Source organism: Dasypus novemcinctus, chromosome 12, assembly GCF_030445035.2.
Source record: "Dasypus novemcinctus isolate mDasNov1 chromosome 12, mDasNov1.1.hap2, whole genome shotgun sequence".
Taxonomy (NCBI): domain Eukaryota; kingdom Metazoa; phylum Chordata; class Mammalia; order Cingulata; family Dasypodidae; genus Dasypus; species Dasypus novemcinctus.
Window position 1 is genome coordinate 105,116,851 of NC_080684.1, and position 20,135 is coordinate 105,136,985.

At 57.9% G+C, this 20,135-nt stretch overlaps 1 protein-coding gene across 3 annotated transcripts in view; it reads left to right on the forward strand.

Annotated features, from left to right (window-relative positions):
- Positions 1–20,135, forward strand: part of PARVB (parvin beta) — a 128,259-nt gene that overhangs the window by 18,652 nt on the left and 89,472 nt on the right. Inside the window, exon 1 of one of the 3 annotated variants that reach the window (XM_058308913.2) lies at positions 5,451–5,468. The exons of 1 other annotated variant lie outside the window; for it this stretch is intronic. Coding sequence is in view for 1 of the 2 variants with exons in the window: in XM_004478649.5 (XP_004478706.1) it covers position 15,282 (1 nt within the window). In the remaining variant the exon portion in view is untranslated. Of the gene's footprint in view, positions 1–5,450; positions 5,469–15,184; positions 15,283–20,135 lie in introns of those variants that run through there. One more of the 3 variants, XM_004478649.5, reaches the window with a different exon arrangement.

Sequence of the window (20,135 nt, forward strand, 5' to 3'; positions counted from 1 at the left end):
GGAAAGGGATGGGCGCAGGGTCTGTCCTGTGGGGGGCCCGGGGGCAGCGGCTGCTGCGCCCCCATGTGTGGAGCCTTTCTCTGTGGTGCCTCCCACCTGTTCACCCCGTGGTCCTCAGGCAGCCCCGGGGGGGGGAGGGGGGGACTTACCTGTAGGTGGCTGAACCCGCGGTGAAGGGCGCTGCCCTCCAGCTGGCCGAGGTGGCCACCTGTAAGTTTGGGGGGCGCACGCCATCCTCAGGTTGGAGAAGTCACTGGTTACCGCCTGGTGCTCAGGGAGCTGCCACCCTTAGGACTTTGTGACAGTGGATCGATGCTAGTGAGAACCAGCCAAAGGAGAGGCACAAGGTGGGGGGGGTCCCCGGGGACCCTCGGCTGCATGTCGTCCTCCCGGCTCTGGCGTGTGGCAGTCCACGGGGAGGACGCATGGCCCGGGAGGCTCAGCCGAGCTTTCGGTTTGCAGAGTTTTTTCTGGCGCTTCTTCGTGTTGGCAGGATTTGAATCGATACCCACGTGGTCGCTCTCCATCTCCAGTCCCTCCCTCCCTGGAGGGTCTCCCCTGACCTCCCCTGGCTCCAGCCCCAGCCCTTGGCTCCCAGCTGGGCCTTCTGGTGTGACCAGCTCCCACCCAAAGGGGCTGGGTGGCAGACCCCACCCGAGTCCCTCCTCAGCACAGACCTTCCACCCAGACTCCCAAGGCCCTCCTGTCGGGCCATCCCAAGGGTTTAGAGGACACCCCCGCGAGTGGGAGAAAGGCCTGACCTCTCTTTAGTGGGGGCCAAAGTCCTTCCTGCAGCTCTCTTGTGATCCCATTTTACACATGGGGAAGCTCAAGGAGAGAAAGGAGAGGCGCGTTGCCGAGGGCCTCAGGCTCCGCGTGGGCTGCTCTCACTGCCCGGTCTCCCCAGGCGGTCGCCGTCACCGTCGGCCTCAGTTTCCTCGTCTGTAGAAGGGGCACGGGGAGGCCTGCCCCGCCTCCCTCAAAGATTTCTTGGGAGGCTCAGCTGGCGGCACTACCACGGCAGCTCCTCAGTGCAGGGGCGCGCTTGGGGCCGTTTGCATTTGCCAAAGGGCTGGCGATGCCAAGGGCCAGAAATGGCTTGGCTTTTACGAAGGGGATTTATGTAGGATTAAAGCTTACAGTTCCGAGACCTTGCAAAGTCCAACCCAAGGCACCAAAAGAGATGCTTTCTGGGAAGAGGCCGTGGCTTAAGCTGCTGAGCTCCCGTTTACCATATCGGGGACCCAGGTTCGATCCCTGGGACCTCCTGGTAAAAGAAGGAAAAAGGCGTCCGGGAGCTGCAGGGTGCACGGTGTGGAGAGGTGCAGGCGTGGCAAAGCGACACACCAGAAAGATGATGGCACAACCAGATGGGGGAAAAAAGAGCCGCTTCCTCGCCACCACCAGCGCCGCGTGCAGGCAGGATGGCGGGCCCCTGCCTGGCCTCTGCCTGCCCCCCGGCTGCCCGTGTCCTGCGGCTCCGCCTGGACCACCAGGCACAGGGCTTGTCTCTTCCCGGCCTCCTCTCCAGGCCCGGGGGCCCCTTTCTTTCCCTGGTCAGCTGCGAGCCCCCAGGCCTGTGGCGCGTCTCTCCGTCCTCTCGCGGGCAGGACCCCCCCGGCGCTCCTCTCCTGTGTGCCTCCGTTTCTATCAGACCCGGCAGGAGGGGGAGACGCGACCCCAGCCGGCCTCGCCCACGTCGGCCAGTTGAAAGGGTCTCACCCCTCAGGAATGGAGTTAGTTCACATCTATTTTTCTCTTTTTGGGATCCATAAAAGAATTTCAAACTGCCACAGGGGCCCCCAAGGTCACCCCAGATCAAGTTTAACGACTTTTGGGGGAGGCAGTGTGAAAGGACAGAGACTGGTGGTTCTCCCTTTTCCTTTTTTTAGCTGGAATAATGTGGAAATGGGGCAAGTGATTCACTCATTCATTCATTCGTTTGTTTGGGAACGGCTGGAAATGCCCTCAGGGGGACCCAGGTCAGGCAGTGGACATCTGCCCACCGGTCTCCCCGGAAGGAGGAGGGTAGTTGTTGGAGTGTGTGATGGGGAACAGACCTGGTCTGGGGTCAAGGAGATTCTGGAGCTCAGTGCTGGCGGATGAGCTGGAGTTAGTGGGAAGGGCAGGGAACAGCAGCAGGAACAGCATATAGGATAGCTAGGAGGTGGAGGGGGAGGAGGAGGCTGGTGCGGCTAGAACACAATGTGGCGAGCTGACGGGGGTGTTGGGCACTTTTCTGGGCACCGGTGGTGGAAGCAGCACCATTCCAAAGGTTGAAGCCCAGCGTCAGACTGGCCGTGGCCACACGGAGGCCTGCCTTGCCTGCCTCAGCCTCCCGTTTCTTTTTACAGAGCATGCCTTGCACGCTGGGTCAAGCGGTGCAGTTCTCCTTGCAGCCGTGACAGGAGGGAGGCTAGAGTCATTAATTTGGGGTGAGGGTGGGCAGAGCGGAGCCCTTCCGGGGGCACCCTGGTCCTGGTGTCCATCCCCCGGCAGGCACTGGGGGTCCGAACCTCCCAGAGGGGCCTGTGAACAGCCCGTCTCCCCGTCAGCCCTTGCCGAGACCCCGCAACAGAGACAACAAAAACACCCCAGACGCCAACACGAGCAGGGCCTGGGGCCCTGCACCCGAGTGGGGCGAAGTCAGAAGAAATCCTCTTTATTTCCAGTGTGGAGGGAGTCCCAGCTCTGAGTGGGGAGAGCCGCTGCCCAGGATGAGTTTGGTGTAAGAGTGGAAACCTGCTTGTGTTCCTTTAAACGGGTGGTCTGGGTTGGGCCGCCACTTAGGAAAGGCAGAGAAGGAGCGGGCCGCTGGCACCCAGGCCCCGGCACTGCTGGGACCCTCCCCATACGAGTGTCCAGTGACCCTGGGCTCACAGCACTGCCAGCGAGGGGGGCGCCCACCTCCCCTGGGCTGCCCCCAGGCAGCCTCGGCCGTGTCCCTGGGTGGGGGGACAGCTCCCCCTTTGGAGCAGGTGAAACCTGGGCATGTACCCCGGGTCTGAGAATAGCAGTACGGGAGTGCCGCAATTGAATTTCCAGGAATGCTGGTGGGAGAAGAAGCAAGACTAAAATATGCGCCCCGCTTTGTCGCTGGGCCCCGAAGCCTTGGTGCAGAAGACTGAACGCACGTCTCGTTGCCCCAGGCGTCCGACCCTCTGCTTCTCTGACTGAACTCATCCCAGGCCTTCTGGTGGCCTATAAATCGGCCTCTGCTGACGAGGGCCTTGTATGTTGATCGAATCAGAGTCCGGGAAGCCCCGTCTGTCTTAGTCCCATAGCTCCTCGAGGACGGGAGTTTTTTCTTGTTCACCTTCTGGAGTTCAGGGTCAAGCATGGCGGATGGAACTAAGTAGTTGTTCAGTTAATCTCTGTTAACACCATCACCACAGCCGCCTTCTGAGTTTGGCACGTTGGGGTCAGATGCTGGGCGGATCTGGTTTCAACCGTCTTACTTTCCAAAGGATTGCAGACTGGGGGCTTTAAACGACAGAAACACAATGTCACAGTTCTGGAGACTGGAGTGCCCAAATAAGGGGCCGGCGGGGCCGCGCTCCCTCCGAGGTCTGCGTGGGGCTCCTTCTTTGGCCCTTGCTGGCAGTCCTTGGTGTCTGTGTGTCCAGAGGTGCTCTTCTTGTAAGGGACCAGCCGTACTGGGTCAGGGCCCACTGTGCCCCCGGCTGAGCTTGTCTGAACCCGTCAGCTCGTCAGATGTCACCTCCACAGGTGCCGGGAGTGAGGACTTGGGCAGATCTTTTGGGGGCCTCGGTCCAACCTGTAACAGAGGCCCACGTGAGCGGGATAGCCACCGGCAAAGAAGGAATTCTTCTTCCTCCCTTTTTCTTATTTCAGGCTCTAGCCAAGAACTGAAGGTCCATTTTTCAAGTTTGGCTCCAGTCTGCTCAAATTCAGGTGTTGTCCACGTTTTTAAAAACAGCTGTAAGAATATCTGCAAAGTGGAGGTATGAGCAGAGGACACACACAAAGCACAGAGCGCTTCAGAGGGCCATTAGATTTTTCCAGCGTTTTTACCCCCATTTATTAGTCTTTATTTTCCTTGGTGTTGGAACGATCCGGTTCTAAGTGCTGTTTCCAGGGAACTTGCAAGGAGCTCAGGGGCTGCAGCAGCCTTCGAGACGTCAAATTCGAACTGCTGCTTCATTCCCGTCGAGGTGGGAGACCCCTGTGCTGGCACAGCCGTCTGGGGGGCGCAGCCTTCCGGAGCGCCAGGCAAGCGGGCTGAGTGCAGAGCAGCGAGGGCCTCGGCCTCCTGGCCTCCTGCCCGGCTGAGGGCTGTGTCCAAGCAGTGCCCGGTGAACAAGCCCCATGCCTCCGAGCTCTGCCGTCCCCGTGTGCTCATGTCACGGGCACGCCACGCCCCCGGGGAGGGCGCCGGCATCCCGGCCTGCTTGTCACCCTGCAGCCGTGGCTTCGTGCCGCCGGCAGCCAGGAAGGCGGTGTGTCCCAGCGGTCCTCAGCCCTGCCGTCTGCCCTTGCCCTTGTGCTTTTGTTCCAGGCACGCAGCAGTGCCTTTAACCGCGGATTCCATTCTCAGTTGTCATGTGCCACAGAAGCCCAGAAACTTCTTGTCCAGAAGGCCAGACAGTGACTATTTTAGGCTTCACAGGTGATATAGTCTCTGGTGCAACTGCTCAGCTCTGCCGTTGTCGCACGAAAGCAACCACAGAAAACATACGCCAACATACGGGCCTGGCTGTGTTCCAATAAAACTTTATTTAGAAAAACAGAGCAGGCCAGAGGTGGCCCTGGTGTAGCTTGCTGGCGCCTGATCTGGGGCTTAGCTTCTATGCCGTTGCCTTGACATGTGCTTTGTCTTCTTCCAGCCTTCTTAAACTTGGTTAAAACAGTTTCAACGATTGTACACTTGAATATACAGTTTCTAGTATATTCGGCACGCTTGCAGGTCCTGCCTGTGCTCTCCAGAGACCGTGCTGGGTCTCTCTCTCCTTCCAGCTCCCTGACCTTGAGCTGGACAATGGGGTGATAGCAACGCCTCCCCCACCTCCACCGCGGGGTTATTTTAAGAAGTGGCACGCCACAGCTCATGAGAAAGCGTCTTGTGAGCTGGCCAAGGCCCCACGAGTGCCCGCGTGTCCGTCACCAGGGGCGTGCCTTGGAGGAGGAGGCTGGGCCGAGAAGTGACCCTGGACACCAGGGCCGGGGCTGGGCGGGGGGTTTATTTCCACCTGGGCCGGGCACGCGCCCCTCTCAGGGGCTTGGTGTCTGGCTTTTGTTGTCTAATGTGTCCTGATGTCCCCGGGCGGCCTGTGCCCTGCTGGGGACACGGACGTGCTGAGTCACGCTGGGGGGTGGTGGGGGAGAGAAGCGGCGCCCAGGCAGGCAGCGGTGAGAATCCTCCTGCCTGTTAGAGGAGAAGTTCTCATTTGACAGGTGCCTTGTCATCAGAGCCAGGCGCCGGGTGGCCGCAAATTCCCTGCCACAAGGTAAATGTGATTCTGATGAAGTGAGAGGCAGGGCCCCCAGGGTGGCTGCCTCGCTCCGCCTGTTTAGAGGCCCCTGGGGAGATGACCAGCTGGTGGAGAATGTTCCTCGGCGCGGCCTGCTGTGACTGCACGGCGGGGTCTGTGGCTCCTAGGAACTTGACATTCGCCAGGGGAGTGACTCGGGTGTCTCAGTGAAGAGACGGGTGGCAGGGCAAGACTGTGTTAATAGCCAGCGCAGCCACAGAGAGGAGAGGGGAGAGACCCCCGCCCCCCAGTAAATGAAGCTAACGCATGCTCTGCACGCTGCTTGCGCTAACCAGTGGATGCTACTGTCCAACAACTCGGGCAGGGGCCAAGCCAGGGAACTGGGCGGAGGTCTCCACCTGGCTTGAGCCCCCGCCCCCCGCCAGCCACCACCTCGGTGGTTTTCCAGCCGGTGCGGTGGAGAGTGAGGGCTGAAGGGCGCGGGTCGAGTTCAAAGAATCGAAATGGGAACTTTTACACGAACGTTACGCCCCCTTGAGGCAGAGCGAGGGAAAAACACCAGCAGGCAGGAGGCACCAGAACTTGAGACCTTTTTGCTGCAAAGACCCAGGAGAAATGGAAAGAGGTTAGTTAGTTTGACTGTCCGTGCCTGATTCTGAGAATGCTGGAAAAAAAAAATGTTGAAAAGCATATTTTGCGTTCCTGACACTATACCCAAATCCGAAATCCCCCATGTCTTGAAAATACTAAAAAAATTAATAGGAAATTGTGTTAATCATTGGAAATAAGTGTAAATAAGGGTCAGCAAACTTCTTCTGTAAAACTCCAAAGAGTAACTATTTCAGGCTTTGTGAGAAGACAGTCCTTGTAGACTTGTAGCTGTGCCGTTCTAGCGTGAACGCAGCCACTGACAGCGAGTAAACAAATAGGTATGGCTGTGTTCCATTAAAACTATAAAAATAGATCTGGACTACTGGCTGCAGTCTGGCAGCCTCTGGTTTAAGCCAATTCTTAAAATAAATAAATATATTTATATGACATGCTATACTCTTTGGAATATTCTTAAAGGGATAGCCATTTAAAGTATTCCATTACCCCCTGTGCCTTTAAAAATGAGCCCCTGAAATGAGAATTAGAGCATAATATGGACAGATGTGGTTGAGAACTGGGGGGAGACTCCTTTTGTGCAGGGCTGGGTGCTGGTGGCTTCTCTTATTCTCATGCTTTGTCGTTTGTCTCCATAATCATTTAACAGGGTGCGGGGACCGTGTGTGTCCCAGAAGCTATGAGGGACTAAGTGTGTTTTTTCCTACTTCACTCCTTCCTTCTTGAGTCCTTACAAAAATATATCATGAAACATTTCATGTACAAAAGAGTGTATCTATTTACAGTTTAAAGAAGAATTTTTAAATAGTACCCCATGGCGCTATGTACCTCTCCCCTCTCTCCCAGTGTCCCCCTCGCCCCTGCACCCTAGTTTACCGCCATCTTGACTGTTGTGCTCAGTGCTTCTTTGCTTCTCCTGGTGACTCTCCTTGGGTTTAGCTTTGCCTGATGTTAAACTTTCTATGGTGGAGCCAGGCAGTGTCTGCCCTGCCTACGAGCCACCTGGCATCATGGTTTTGGGGTGTAGGCAGTTGTTGCGAGTGCCAGGGTGCAGGGTTGCCGCTTGCCGTGTAGAAGTCCACTCTGGGAGCACTGTGACCTTCCAACTCTAGAGAAGCGTGGTTCAGCATCTGGGGCGCATGTAGATGTCCTCCTGCTGGTTTTTTTTTTCATTATGGTAACACATGTAACATAAAATTTCCCATTTTAACCACTTTGAAGTACACTCTTCAATGGCATGAGTTACGTTCACAATATTGTGCCTCCGTCATCACCATCCTTTACTAGATGTTTTCATCGCTCGAAACAGAAGCTCTGGGCCCCTTAAGCAACAGCTCCCCATTGCTCTACCCGTGGTAGCCACTAATCGACTGCCTATCTCTGCAAATTCGCCTATTCTAGATCTTTCAGACCAGTGCGAGCATGTCCTTTTGTGTCTGGCTGGTTCTACTTGGCATAATGTCTTCAAGGTTCATCCAGGTTACAGCAGGTGTCAGACTTCACGCCTCTCTGTGGCTGAATGGGCTTGCATTGTACGGATGGACCACAGTTTGTTTCCATTGTGAGTTAGAGGCAGGAGAGCAAGCATTGGAGAGTCCAGATTCTGAAGTCAGGCTGCCTTGGTTCAAATTCTGACCACGTCTCTCCCTACCGCCTTGAACTGGATCAACAAGTCATCCTCTCTGTGCTTTGTTTCCTCAATTCAGTAATGGGAATAAATACGATACAGGGAGACAAGAGGATGGGTATATGTGCCCCGTCAGCGGTGGCACCCCTAACTGCTCAGAAGGCACCTCCTATTACCCTATTTACCCACTGAAGCAAATACCATGCGATGGGTTGGCTGAACCAATGGTAATTTATTTGTGTGTTTATTTATCTATTATTTTTTATTTATAGGAGGTGCCAGGAATTGAACCTGGGACCTTGTACATGGGAAACAGATGCTCAACCACTGAGCTGTTCCCACTCCCCACAATGGAAATTTATTGGCTTGTGGATTTGAGGCTAGGAGAAGTCTAAAACTGAGGTACCAGCAGGGTGATGCTTTCTCCCAGAAGACTGGCGTTCTGGGCTGACTGCCGGTGGCCCCTGGCCCTTGGCTTTTCCATTACGTGGCAGTGCACGTGGCAGCCTCTCCTGGCTTCTCGGTGCCCCTGCCTTCCGGCTTCTGGCTGCCCCCTGGCTTTTTCCGTCTGACTTTTGCTCTGTTTAAGGACTCCTGTAATCTGGATTAAAGCCCAACCGGATTCATTTGGGCCACAAATGAACTGAAGCCACATCTTGAAGAGCTCTGATTTGCAATGGGCCTACATCGACAGGGAGGGATGAGATTAAGAACTTGTTTTTCTGGGGTCCCCTGAGCCAGCACCCTCTCCTCCTCGTTAGAGGTTTGGGTGAGAACTGGGCATTGACTCCTTGTATGTTGGGCCTAATGTTCAAGGTTTCTCTTATTTTCGCATTTCTTCTGCTTGTCTCAACCTGGCCAAAAATGCTAAGTTTGGATGCTTCTAGCTCCATTTGTGGGAAAATTAAACACATTTAAAAGTAAATTAAATCAGAGGATGTGTGAGCATTAGCTAAAGTCAATTATTTTTTAAAAAATGTAATGTAGCATGCAAGATTAAGCACATGGTGACATGCTCAGTAAATATTTGTTAAAATGAACCATCGTCTTATGAGCTGATCAAGTCATATATAATGTGATTATTTTGTTACTAAAACTAATGAGGTGGCTATAGAGCAATAACAGCAGCTAAAAATAATCTTGTGTTTGCAGAAAGACGAGAAGAGGCTTATGCTGGATTTCAGCCAAGAGCAATACCCAAGGAGGGCCGACTGCTCTTTCCCGGGTGTCGTCCAGGGGTGGCATTTGTGCCCTTGGCGTGGATTGTTCCTCCAGAGCTGGATTAGTCTCCTGGGCCTGCCATAACAGAGTGCCACAGACTGGGTAGCTTAAACGACGGCTCTCTTCTCTCTTAGTTCTTGGAGACTAGAAGTCCGAAATCAAGGGGTCAGCAGGACCATGCTTTCTTTGAAGACTCTAGGGGCCCTTTCGTTCATCTTCCCACTTCCGGTGTTTTCTGGTAGCGCTTGGCATTCTTTGGCCTGTAGATGCGTCACTCCGCTCGCCATGTGGTCTTCTCTTTTAGTTTGTTAAAGGCTGCCAGTGCAACAGACCGGATACGGTCTAGCTTTTGGATATGCCGGGGCTCTGTTAGGTTACAGCCTTACAGTTCTGAGGCTGTGAAAATGTCCTCATCAAGGCTTCATCAGAGATGCTGTCTCACCAGGTTGGGCCATCAGGCATGTGGCAGCGTCACCTAAGGGTGCTTTCTGCCCAGCTCGGCTGTGGGTGATCAGGCACGTGGCAGGGCACAGTGGTGGCGCTGTGGGCCTCCCTTCTCCTCCGGGCCTGTCTCTCTCAGCCTCTCGGAGCCTCCGGGCTCTGCTGATTGTAGCCGCCGGGGCCTGTCTCTCAGCCTCTAAGGGTTTCTCTTTCTCCTCTGTTTATAAAGGACGTCAGTAAGAGGATTAAGACCCACCTGGAATTCAAACAAAGACCCTCAACCGAAGCAATCTAATCAAAGTGATCAAATCAAAAGTCCCCTTAAACTGATTCTAATCAAAAGGTCCCAACTACTACAGGTTTACAGGCACAGGAATGGGCTTGCTTTAAAAACAGGATTTTCTGGCGTCCACAAGAGACTCAAACTAGCACACCTTGTGTGCCCAGATTTCCTTTCATAAGGACAGCAGTTGCATCAGATTTAAGATCCACTCGCCTCCAGTCTGACCTCATCTTACTAGATTCCGTCTACAAAGACCTGGTTTCTGTAGAGTCACATTCACAAGTGTTGCGTGTTTGGACTCCACCATGTCTTGTGGGGACACAGTTCGACCCACAGCAGTGGCCTTTGGGCTCAGAGGCCTGACTTTGTCAGCCTTTGGAGCCGCCCATGTCTTGGGGTGGGCCTGCGTTGGCCAAGCTCAGGACGCCAGCAGATAAAACCGAATGTCCCCTCACCAGGTGCCCTCTGTCTGAGGTGGGGCTGGAACCCTGCGCTATGATTGTCCTTGGCATCGGCACAGGGGCCGTGGGGGGCGTGAAGGGGAGGTGTTGGGGGAGGGGGCTGAGACCCCACAGCCTAGAACTCTGGGAGGACCATGCAGGGATGACAGGGTCAGAGTTCCGTCTCCCAGGGGTGCCACACATGGGGTGGGGAGATTAGGTTAGAGATGGGGTGAGAGCGGGGATGGGGGATCTGTCAGCGTGACAGGCATGCCGCAGAGCCACGGGTCACAAATGGGCTTTTCAGCCGAGTGCCGGCGGACCTGGCCCCCCGATCCCACTCGGCCACCTGCCTGGTGTAACTGGCAAGGGCCAGACCCCCCTGAGCCTTGCTTACCTCCCTTGTTCCACAGAGAAGCTGCAAAACCTACTTCACCAGGCTCTTGAAGATAACAAATGACATAACGCATGTAAAGCGCTTTGCCTCACACCTGGTGCTTCGCAAGTGCCTGAAACCCACTAGTTATTCTCTATTATTGTTATTTTTGTTGGTGAGGAAGTGATGGGGGGTAAACTGAAAGCACACAGTTGATTGTGTCTTATCCTGCTTCTGCACACTCAGAGGTTCATGCTGAAGACCGTTCTTGGTCTCCAAGCGAAAGGGGAGCAGGAGGATTGCTCCCCACTTTCATTTGAAAGGGGCTCTGCAGTTTATGTACGTTCAGTGTCCAAAGCTTCCAAAATTGAAAAGTCCTTTTAGTTTTACTTCTGCTTTATCGTTTTATCCTACATATTTCTTTCAGCTGTAAGGAAAATAGCAATGTTCCTGATATATACTCCTTTAAAATCATTGCCACCCATTGTGCCGGGCTCGGGAGATTTAATGAGCTGGTGTTCTATCCCCGTTTAGTTCTTAGGGGAGAAGGGGCACCCAGGGTCACGAAATGTGGGTGTTGGATGTAAATTCAGAGTATTACGTACCCCATGTTGGTTGTACTGGCTGAAAAAAGAACTCGTGCATCTTTTCCTTTTAAGAGTCTCACTTAGCTCCTTTGACGGGTGCAGAAGACGTGTTATTAAACAGATGCAAAGCTTGCTGTCATCTGGCTTTAAATAGGACTTGTCATTCTCCTGGTGGCTTGCTTAGCATAATGGAGAGGTGGGTGTGATTCACCCAGATCTTATCTTCCCTCCTGCAGGTGCTTTCTCCAGTTGTCATTGTGGGAAACACTCTGGTTTATGTTCTGGGAAGGCTGAAGGGTCCTCAGCACATTGGGGGCTTCTTCAGCTGTCCTGTGGCCATTGGTGGGGTGGGCACATTTTGAGTCACAAATCTGCTTTCCATGGGAGGCTTTTAGAGCAGGAGAAAGTTGGGTTAAGCCAGGACTCGCTAAGCGCTGGTGCTGTGCAGGTGCTTTACAGGTGTTACCTCATTTGTTATTTTCGAGCGCCCAGTGAAGCAGGTGTTCTCTTTCTCTCCTCTGGATGGGAGAGGTAACCGAGGCTCACAGAGGTATGTCTCCCGTCCGGGTAAGTGGGTGTCTCACCCCATCCCTCATCCAACTGATGTTGAGAAAGATGATTGAGCTGGGAGCTTCAGGGGCCCCAGAATCTGATGTTTCGTGTCTTGCCACAAGGAAACTGTGACTTAGCACAGGCTCCACTGGGTGGGACCTGACTGGGTGAATGCCATCCAATAATCCAGTTATTTCAGACATTCCTTCCTCGATGAAGGAGGGAACAAAGCTGGGTTCAGAGGCAGGCCAAGGAGGGGGTCTGATCGCTGGATGTAGCTCGAGAAGAGAAGCAGTGCAGGACGGAGAGGTAAAACGAGCTGCTCAGGGAGCAGCCTCGCAGCTCCCTCCTTCCTTTGTCTTGGATAGATGTGGCTTGAGACTGTATGTTCCCCAGAAAATCGTGGTCTTAAGCTGGTGCGTTCCTGTGGGCGTGAAACTATTGTAGGTGGGGCCCTTGGGTTCCTGGCGTGGCCCAGGGCTGGTCTTTATCCTCTTCCTGGAACCCTTTGTAAGAGAATGTAAGTCAGAGGAAGAGAGAGAGAGAAAGCCACGGAAGCAGCAGAGAGAACCAGAGGAGAAGGGAGAGCCCAGCAGACGCCGCCAGGTGCCTCGCCACGTGACGGAGGAGTCCAGAGCACCAGCAGCCGGTCTGCAGGGAGAAAGCATCACCTGATGATGCCGTGACGTGGACATTTTTCCCAGCCTCGGAACTGTAAGCTTGTAAGCTAGTAAGTCCCCGTGGTAAGAGCCAGCCCATTTCTGGCATTTTGAATTTCGGCAGCCTGGCAAAATAAAAACAATGGACTTTACTTTTAGAGCAGTTTTAGGTTTACAGACCTAAATTATGGAGAAAGCACAGAGTTACCAGATCCCCCTCCACCCTGCCTGCCCCTCCACGGTGTTCTAATAACGTCTGGCATCGGCGCGGTACATTGGTTACAACTGATGACCTGACTGGGTTGACCATTGTCATTAACCGAAGTCCACGGTTCCCAGTGGGGCTCACTCTGTGGATTTTGGCAGATGCGTCATGTCGTGTGTCCACTGTCTGAGTATCACACAGGAGAGTGTTACTGCCCCCAAGACGCCATGTGCCCCACCAGTCATCCCTTCCTCCCTCTCTCTCTCCCTAAATCCTAGCCGCCACTGCTCTCGTTCCTTCTTTGACCATCTGTTTGACTAGTATTTGTCGCGCACCCATTGTGGGCCTGTGCGCCTGGCAGCAGGATACCGAGGTGAATTTCATCCATTGGTCCTCACCCTCAGCAGTTGTGGTTTAGAGGGCGGGAGGCAAGCGGCAGGCAGGGATGGTGCGGTGATGGCTGGGGTCAGAGGAGCCTTTCTGGGGCATGGCGATGCCCCGGGCCAGGCCCTGCCCATGGCCTGGCGGTGGCCCAGCCCCAGCTCTCCACGCCTGGCTTGCAGTTTGTTCACTCGCTCGCTGCCCACCCAGGCCTGGGGATGCACCCTCCCAGAGGACACGCTTCCTGCCCCTGAGGTTTGGGCGGAGCAGGGGGCTTCTCACCTGCTCCCTGCCCGTGGCTGCTGCGTAAGGGCGGAGGGCTGCTGCTGGGGTGACGGTATGATGGGGGACAGAACAGCCCTCTCCGCCAAGCCCGCCGGTGCTCTGGGCATCGCGTCTGCCACCCTGGCTCCACCAGCACCCTCTTCCTCCGCTGACAGCTCGCGCTCCTGTGCGGTGGAGTTGGGCCTCCCAGGTCGCTCCGGTGAAGCTGATGCCGGCGCCGCTGCATTTCCGTGTGTCATCCCGGGAAGGGGCTCGCGGCCAAGCTGTGGCCTCGCGGGCCCTTGATGTGCGTGCAGACGGCTCCGTGCCCTGCAAGTGGCAGGGCCCGGACGGGGGCCGTGCTTGCGGAGCAGGGCGAGGCCGAGCCGCTTCACCGCGCCGCCGGGGCTTGGGGAACGGGATCTGCGGCCCGGTCCCGAGCCGGGCTGAGCGTCCCGAGCAGTCTCAGGCTTTGGCGCGGGCGCCCCCGAGGCTGACGGCGAGACCCCTGGCGGCGGAGGCGTGTGCGGGGCCGGGCATGCGCACTGCTGCCACGGGGGCGCTCGAGGCGCCGCAGGGTCCCTGCCCCGGCCGTCCTTTCCGCTGACTGTCGAGCTTTGAGTGACCTCCCGAACCCTGCGGGGGGTGGGGGGGGGTGGGAGGCGCGCTCGCGGGGCTGTGACCTGGGCGGTGCTGGGCGAGGCCGCGGGGTCTGCGGGGGCGGCCCCAGCTCGTGGGCAGACGGCGAGGGCTCTAGCAAACTGGTCATTTATTTTTTTAGTATCTGTATTTATTTACCAATATAAGCACTTATTTAATTTTTGGCCATTTGTTTTTTGGAGTTTTTTTTTCCCCCCAACAATTTATTTTTTATTTATTTCTCCTCCCCCCTCCCCCATTGTCTGCTCTCTGTGTCCATTCGCTGTGTGTTCCTCTGTGACCGCTTCTATCCTTATCAGCGGCACCGGGAATCTGTGTTTCTTTTTGTTGCATCATCTTGTGTCAGCTCTCTGTGCGTGCGGTGCCATTCCTGGGCAGGCTGCACTTTCTTTCGCACTGGGCGGCTCTCCTTACGGGGCGCACTCCTTGCGCGTGGGGCTCCCCTACGCGGGGGACACCCCTGCGTGACGTGGCACTCCTTGCACGCATCAGCACTGCGCGTGGGCCAGCTCCACACGGGTCAAGGAGGCCCGGGGTTTGAACCTTGGACCTCCCATGTGGTAGGCGGACGCCCTATCCTTTGGGCCAAATCCGCTTCCCTATATATAAACCACATTTAATCCATGTGGCCGCGCTGTGGACGGTAATGCCATTATCTGCATTTTATAGACAAGGGACTGGACACACAGGTGGCCACCCCCTGGCCACCCAGCTGCCTCCCCCGGGGGCCCCAGTGGCTGAGGAGAGGGCGGGGGGGAGTGCAGGCAAAGGGGGTGTGGTTCTTCCTGACACCCCCACGTCCAGAACCTTCCCCGGTCCCCCCTCTTGGGGGAAAGCCACCGAAAAGCAAGTCTGCCAGCCTTCTCAGTTTGTGTGGCCCCACCTTTTGCTTAGGGTTTCTGTTTCTGGCGTTTGATTTCTATTGTCGTGGAAACCGGTGACAAGTGTCTGTTTCGTCGGTGTTCAGTTCTTCCAACATCGCAGCACGGGTGGACGTGTGCCTGCGGTTGTTGTCACCCTCCACTCAGGGCTTGGCTCGAGAACCAGACCTGCCTGAAACCGTTCTCCCGTCCCTGGCTGGGCCCAGTGTGGCACGTGAGGCTCGCTGCGGGCCACGCCGCCGTTCAGTTTTCAGTTTCTCACCGAGCCGAATGTCTTAAGTCGCATCAAGGGCACCCACACGCCTTTCCTTCCTTCCTTGTGCAGTGTGGCTTGCTTTTCTGGGGAGCAGTTCGCGTTGCCTGTGAAGCCCTTGGTAGTAGATAGAAATAATATTTTGTGGTTAGCAGGCTTCTATCACTTAAAGACAGCCCTGCCCTCCCGGCAGCTCGACCCTCTGTGGCCTCCCTCCGAGACCCCCCCCCAAGAGGCCTGTCCCCCAAATGGCAAGTCACGGTGGCGGCTCGGCCCGCGTCTCTATGTGAGCACACGGCGGCTTCCTGGGCACTGCCCGGCTGGCCTCCCTCGCGCTGGCCGTGGAGCAGCGTGGCGCGTCCCCAGGGCTCCCCGGCTGTACCTTCAACACCAGTGAGTGGTTGCTTGTCGTAGCAGCAGGCGTTAACCCAGCCCCGCCCTTGGCTTCCTCTGTGCTGTAGGGGCAGGGGTTGTTGTGTCGAGAAGGGACCCTGGGTGGGCGGCTGGCTTTTCCCGGCATGGGGACGACGCCGGTGTTAGGACCGCGGGGGAACGGGCCCTTGGCTTTCGGCCGCAGGTGGACGTGTGCGGCCTGGCTTTTGGATTGGAGTGTGTTGGGAAGTTGCCTGCCATTCTGGTGGGTCGCGCATATCTTTGGGCCCAGAAGAGTGGTGTTTGGGAACGTTTCCAGGATCAAGTTGCAGTTAAGATTCTTTGGTGGGGGTGTCATACAGTGGATTTCCTTTCACCGCTTTTGGTTCTCTTGCTCCCTCTTGGCCCGCAGTCCACTGCCAGTGTCTGGCTTTCGTAGAGTCACCCTGGATGAGAGGTTCGTCCTCTCGTTTCTTCAGGGGGGAGCGGACGGGGGTGAGCTGGGCTCTGCTGCGGTGAGCCTGCTCTTAGCAGGTGACGTAATCGCTCTGATGCCCATTTCCTTCACCTGTGACGTGGGGACGCAGTACACCCGGCAGGTACAGTGTTTCTGTGTCCGAGGGTCTGTTTCACCTACTTAGCGCCCTTTGCCTCGTGCAGGCCTCCCAACTTTATCTTATAGCCAAGGCAGCTGAAGCCCAGAGAGGTTAAGTGACCTGCCCCAGGTCACACAGTGCGCGGGGAGAGCAGGCCGGAGCCGCGGAAGGCCGCCTCCCCCGACCTGCTGGGGGGTGCGGGGAGACAGTGGACCTCCAGGTGCTCTGCTGATTTTTGGCCCAGGACGTTCCGCTGTTGGGTGCGATAAAGAATGCATGTTTTCTCCCCCTGGAAGGTTTGCCAGTGCCCTGTGCGCGGATGCACAGGAGACAGTCTGCCTCGAGGAGCGCACAGCCAGACCCACCTGGGATCCTGGCTTCCCTTTAGCGGGCTTTCTGGTCATGGGTAGGGCACTTCTGCAGGAGCAGCTGGCAGGTGAAGGAGGACCTTCAGGAGATCCAGTGCCGGGAGCTAATTCACATTCTCCCAGGCAGCTCTTCAGAGACAATAGACCTTACATAAAAGGCCCAAAAAAGTGACCAAACCAGGCGAAGGAAGCTTGAATCAGGTGCAGGAAGGCCAGGTGGGTCCTCGGCCCCTGCTGGCCTTCGCCCAGCTCCTTCTCGCTGGTGGCGTAGAGCCCGGCCCGGCTGGCTGGGAGCCCTGGCTCCCGCCGTGTGCCTGGCCCTGGTAAAGGAGGTACGGGGAGGGAGCAGCCGCCAAAGGGGCCTTTAAACCCAGGCCCACCCAGCAGTGTGTCCCGGAGGCTGTCCTGGGACCAACGCTCGGCTGGGGCGAGGGAGGGAAACACCCAGCACTCCATCCACCATTCCATCACAAGGTGCGCTAGCATCGTCAAGGCTCTGAGAAGGCCTGCAGGAAAAAGACTTCTGTTTCCCTTTGTTTAAGCTGATATTTTCTTGACTTTCCCTACTCTTGGCATGATTTGTGCAAGACCCGTGAACGTCCCTGCTCATGGAACTCCCCTTGCGAAATACCGATGGAGCCCCAGTAGATGGCTGGAAGTCCCGTGCCCCGTTGCCGTTTTTCTCAGGTTCTGTTGGCTTCAGAAAATGCAGAGTGACTTCCAAGCCGGCTGGATGTGTTTCCTCTCCGCAAGGCCGGCGCCGACGCGAGGGGGTCGCCTGCCAAGTTCTCGGATGTTAGACGGGGTCCCCGGGCTCCCAGCCCCCAGCCCTCCCCTTGTTGTGGTCCTTGTGCTTCCAGAAGTGCTCACGGCCGCCCACCCCACCCCCGGCCCCCCGTCCTCCCTCAACTCCCCCTTCTGCCTTTGCACACCATCCTTTCCCGCTGCCGTGGCCTTCAGAGCACCCTCTCGCTTCCTGGCTTATTTATCACGTATCCGGTTCCATTTTAGCCCGCAGCGAAAGAACACGCTTTCATTCTCGTTAAAAAGTCGCCCACCTCCTGGGTGCGTGGGCATGGAGGACTGGCACCACCTCTTTCCTCCCTGCAGGCCAGCCTCCTTCAAGACTTGGCTCCCAGGTTGCCTCCTCCAGGCAGCCCCTCTGGATTACCATCCATTCCCTCTCAGGTCCCACAGGATTTTCACAACCTCCATTTTTTTTTTTTGTCTTCTGGATGCTGAGGACCTGGAAGGGGTCCTGTACCTGACACCGCCTCCGTCCCCCCCAGTCCTCCTGCCACGCTGGGCCTGGTGCTAGCAGAAGTCCAGTGTGGCATCAGTTGTTGACTCACTGAATGAATGCTTGCAGACCAGGTCAGATTTCATCCTAATTGCACCGTGAAATTGCTACAAAAAGGCAGACTTCTTGGACTACATTTGAAGTGGAAAGTGAGTTCCTATAGCCATGCCTCCGTTTTCCCAGCTCCCGACTCGTCGACGTCTCGCACGCCAACTAGCCATAAAAAGAACAAGAGGTACAGTGTGTCCAGCAGCTGTTGTCTCCAGTAGCAAAATCTCTACTTAGGAGCCGAGGAAGTAGGACAAGCCTTTGAAATTGGGGGTGTATTTTGGAGGGACATGCTCATCTGCTTGTAGAAGGCAAAGAGGAGGCCCGGGAAGCACGTGCCTCTGAAAGGAGGGGAGCAGGCGGGCTCCGGCAAGGGAGGGCCAATCCCCGCCGCCCCGGCGGCCCCCTCCCCCACTGGGTCCCCGGGGGTCCCGGGACTGGCCGCCGTGGTAGGCCGGGGGAGGGCATTTGCACACATTCTCTCATTTAATCCACCCCTCCCAGGAGGTGGTGGGGGCACCCGTTTTGTTCAGTTACTCAGTTAACAGCTATTGAAGCCCTACTATGTGCCAGCACCCACGCTGGGCTCTAGGGACACAGACAAGGTCCCTGCATCCAGGGAGTGCACAGGGCACCAGAAGCTAAAACGGCAGAACACCACCCCAAGAGCCGGTGGCGCCCACTGGGCGGGAGCTAAGCCGGGTGCCCAAAGGTCACTGCGGGAAGGTTTGGGGCAGGGGTCTGGGAGGGGCGGAGCCCATCGTGTCCCCCTGAAACGGTGTTGGTGTCCTAGCCCTGGCATCTGTGCAGGCACCTGGGGTGGGGGTAGAGCCTCTGCGGACGTCTCAGGTGGAGGCTGTGCTGGGCGAGTGGCCCCTAAATCCAGCCGGCGGTGCCCTGATTCGGAGAGCGCGGTCAGGACGCAGGGGTGGAGGCCGCGGCGGGGCGGCCACGGACGGCGGAGGCCGATGGCAGCCGTGCGCCTCCAAGCCAACGCTCGCCAAGGTGCCGACCAGCCCCGCAGGAGAGGGAGCCGGGAACGCCTCCTCCCCAGGGCCTCGGGGTGAGCCCGGCCTGCCGTCCCCGCCGTCCCCGCCGTCCCCGCCATGCCCGGAGGCCTGCGGGAGATTCCTTAGGGCCGCGGTCCCCGGGGCTGTGGCCGGGGCCCCTGAGCAGTGGCCGCCCGGGCCGCACAGGAGGCCGCTGCACGCCGGGCTGCTCTGGCCACCAGCCCCACCCAGCACGCCCCCTCCCCGCTTTCCCGCCAGGCCGCTCCCTGGGGCTAGCCTTCCGGAACACTGGCTGGTCTCTTTCGAGGGGGAGGGGTCGGTCATCTGGGCTGCCAGGGTCACCCTGCGGGAGGTGGGAGGCCAGGGCCAGGTGCTGCCGCCGTGCCTCTTGCAGCCCCCGGCGTGAGGGCGCACCCGGCCGTGGGGGACGCAGAGGACCCTGGCGGCCTCCCGTCTCCCCCACCCGCCGGCCGCAGCCCCAGGCTGGGCCGAGCCGGTGTCGGGGTGATGAGGGTCTGGCAGTGTGGGGGGCACGTGGTACAACGGCCAAGGTGGACAGACACACCCACAGACCTCGCCTGCCCCCCTTGGGGTACCCCCCTCCCTGTGGTCCACACCGGGCGGGGAAAGCGCAGGGAGGGAGGAGGCCAGCCGTCTGTGCCAAGGGGCCCCACCCCGGGGACCTGGGGCTGGGGCGAGGGCCCGGGTGGCAGCGCCCAGGGGAGCCCTTCTCCTGGATGTGGGGAGGGGGCCCCGGCCTCGGGCTGAGGCTGCCTCCCCGGAGGCTGCTGGCCTCGGGTTTGCAGAGCGCGGCTGCCGTGGGGTCTCAGCCACGTGGCGCCCGCCAGGCGGAGCGCACGCCCCACGTGCCAATGGGGTTCCCACCCGGTGCGGGCCACGAGTGCCGGGTCCCGAGCAGCGGGGCGACCTCGCGCCCTCGGCACCGCTCACGTTTTTCCTGGGTGATCCGCCGGGGTAGGGGGTTGTCCTGGCAGCCCACGATGTTGGGGGCGCCCTGGCCCGGCCCCCCAGCCGTGGCAACCGGGATGAGCTTGCCCCGCTGAGAAGCGCGGGCTGAGGGGGCAGCCGCCGCTTCCCCACCCCACCCCACCCCGGGAGTAGGGGGCGAGGGGTGGGGACCCCAAACCTGCGGCTGCCTTCGCGCCTTCGCCCCGCGACCCCCTGGAGACAGGCCCCGGCCCCGGGAGGTCTGAGCACTGGGGATTGTGGGGCGGCTGCGCCCGCCGAGGGGCAGGGGCGGCCTGGGAGCCTGGGGTGCTGAGGAGGGTCCTGGGGGCAGGTCCGGGGGGGCGGGGGGGGCGCTCAGCCCCAGGTCGCGGGCCCAGGCTGGTTTTCTGGACGTGGATGTGGCTCTCCCTTAAGGACGGTGAGGGGCGGCGGCCCCGGCTGGAGCCAGGACCCCCTGGTGGCCGCCGCCCTCACGGCTCCTCCCGGCTGTGCACCGGCCCCCCGGCCCCCGGAGTCCCGTCCCCTTTCATGGCTAGAGTCGGGGTCTCCCCAGCAAGGAGTGCAGCCGGGGTGGCGGCGGTGC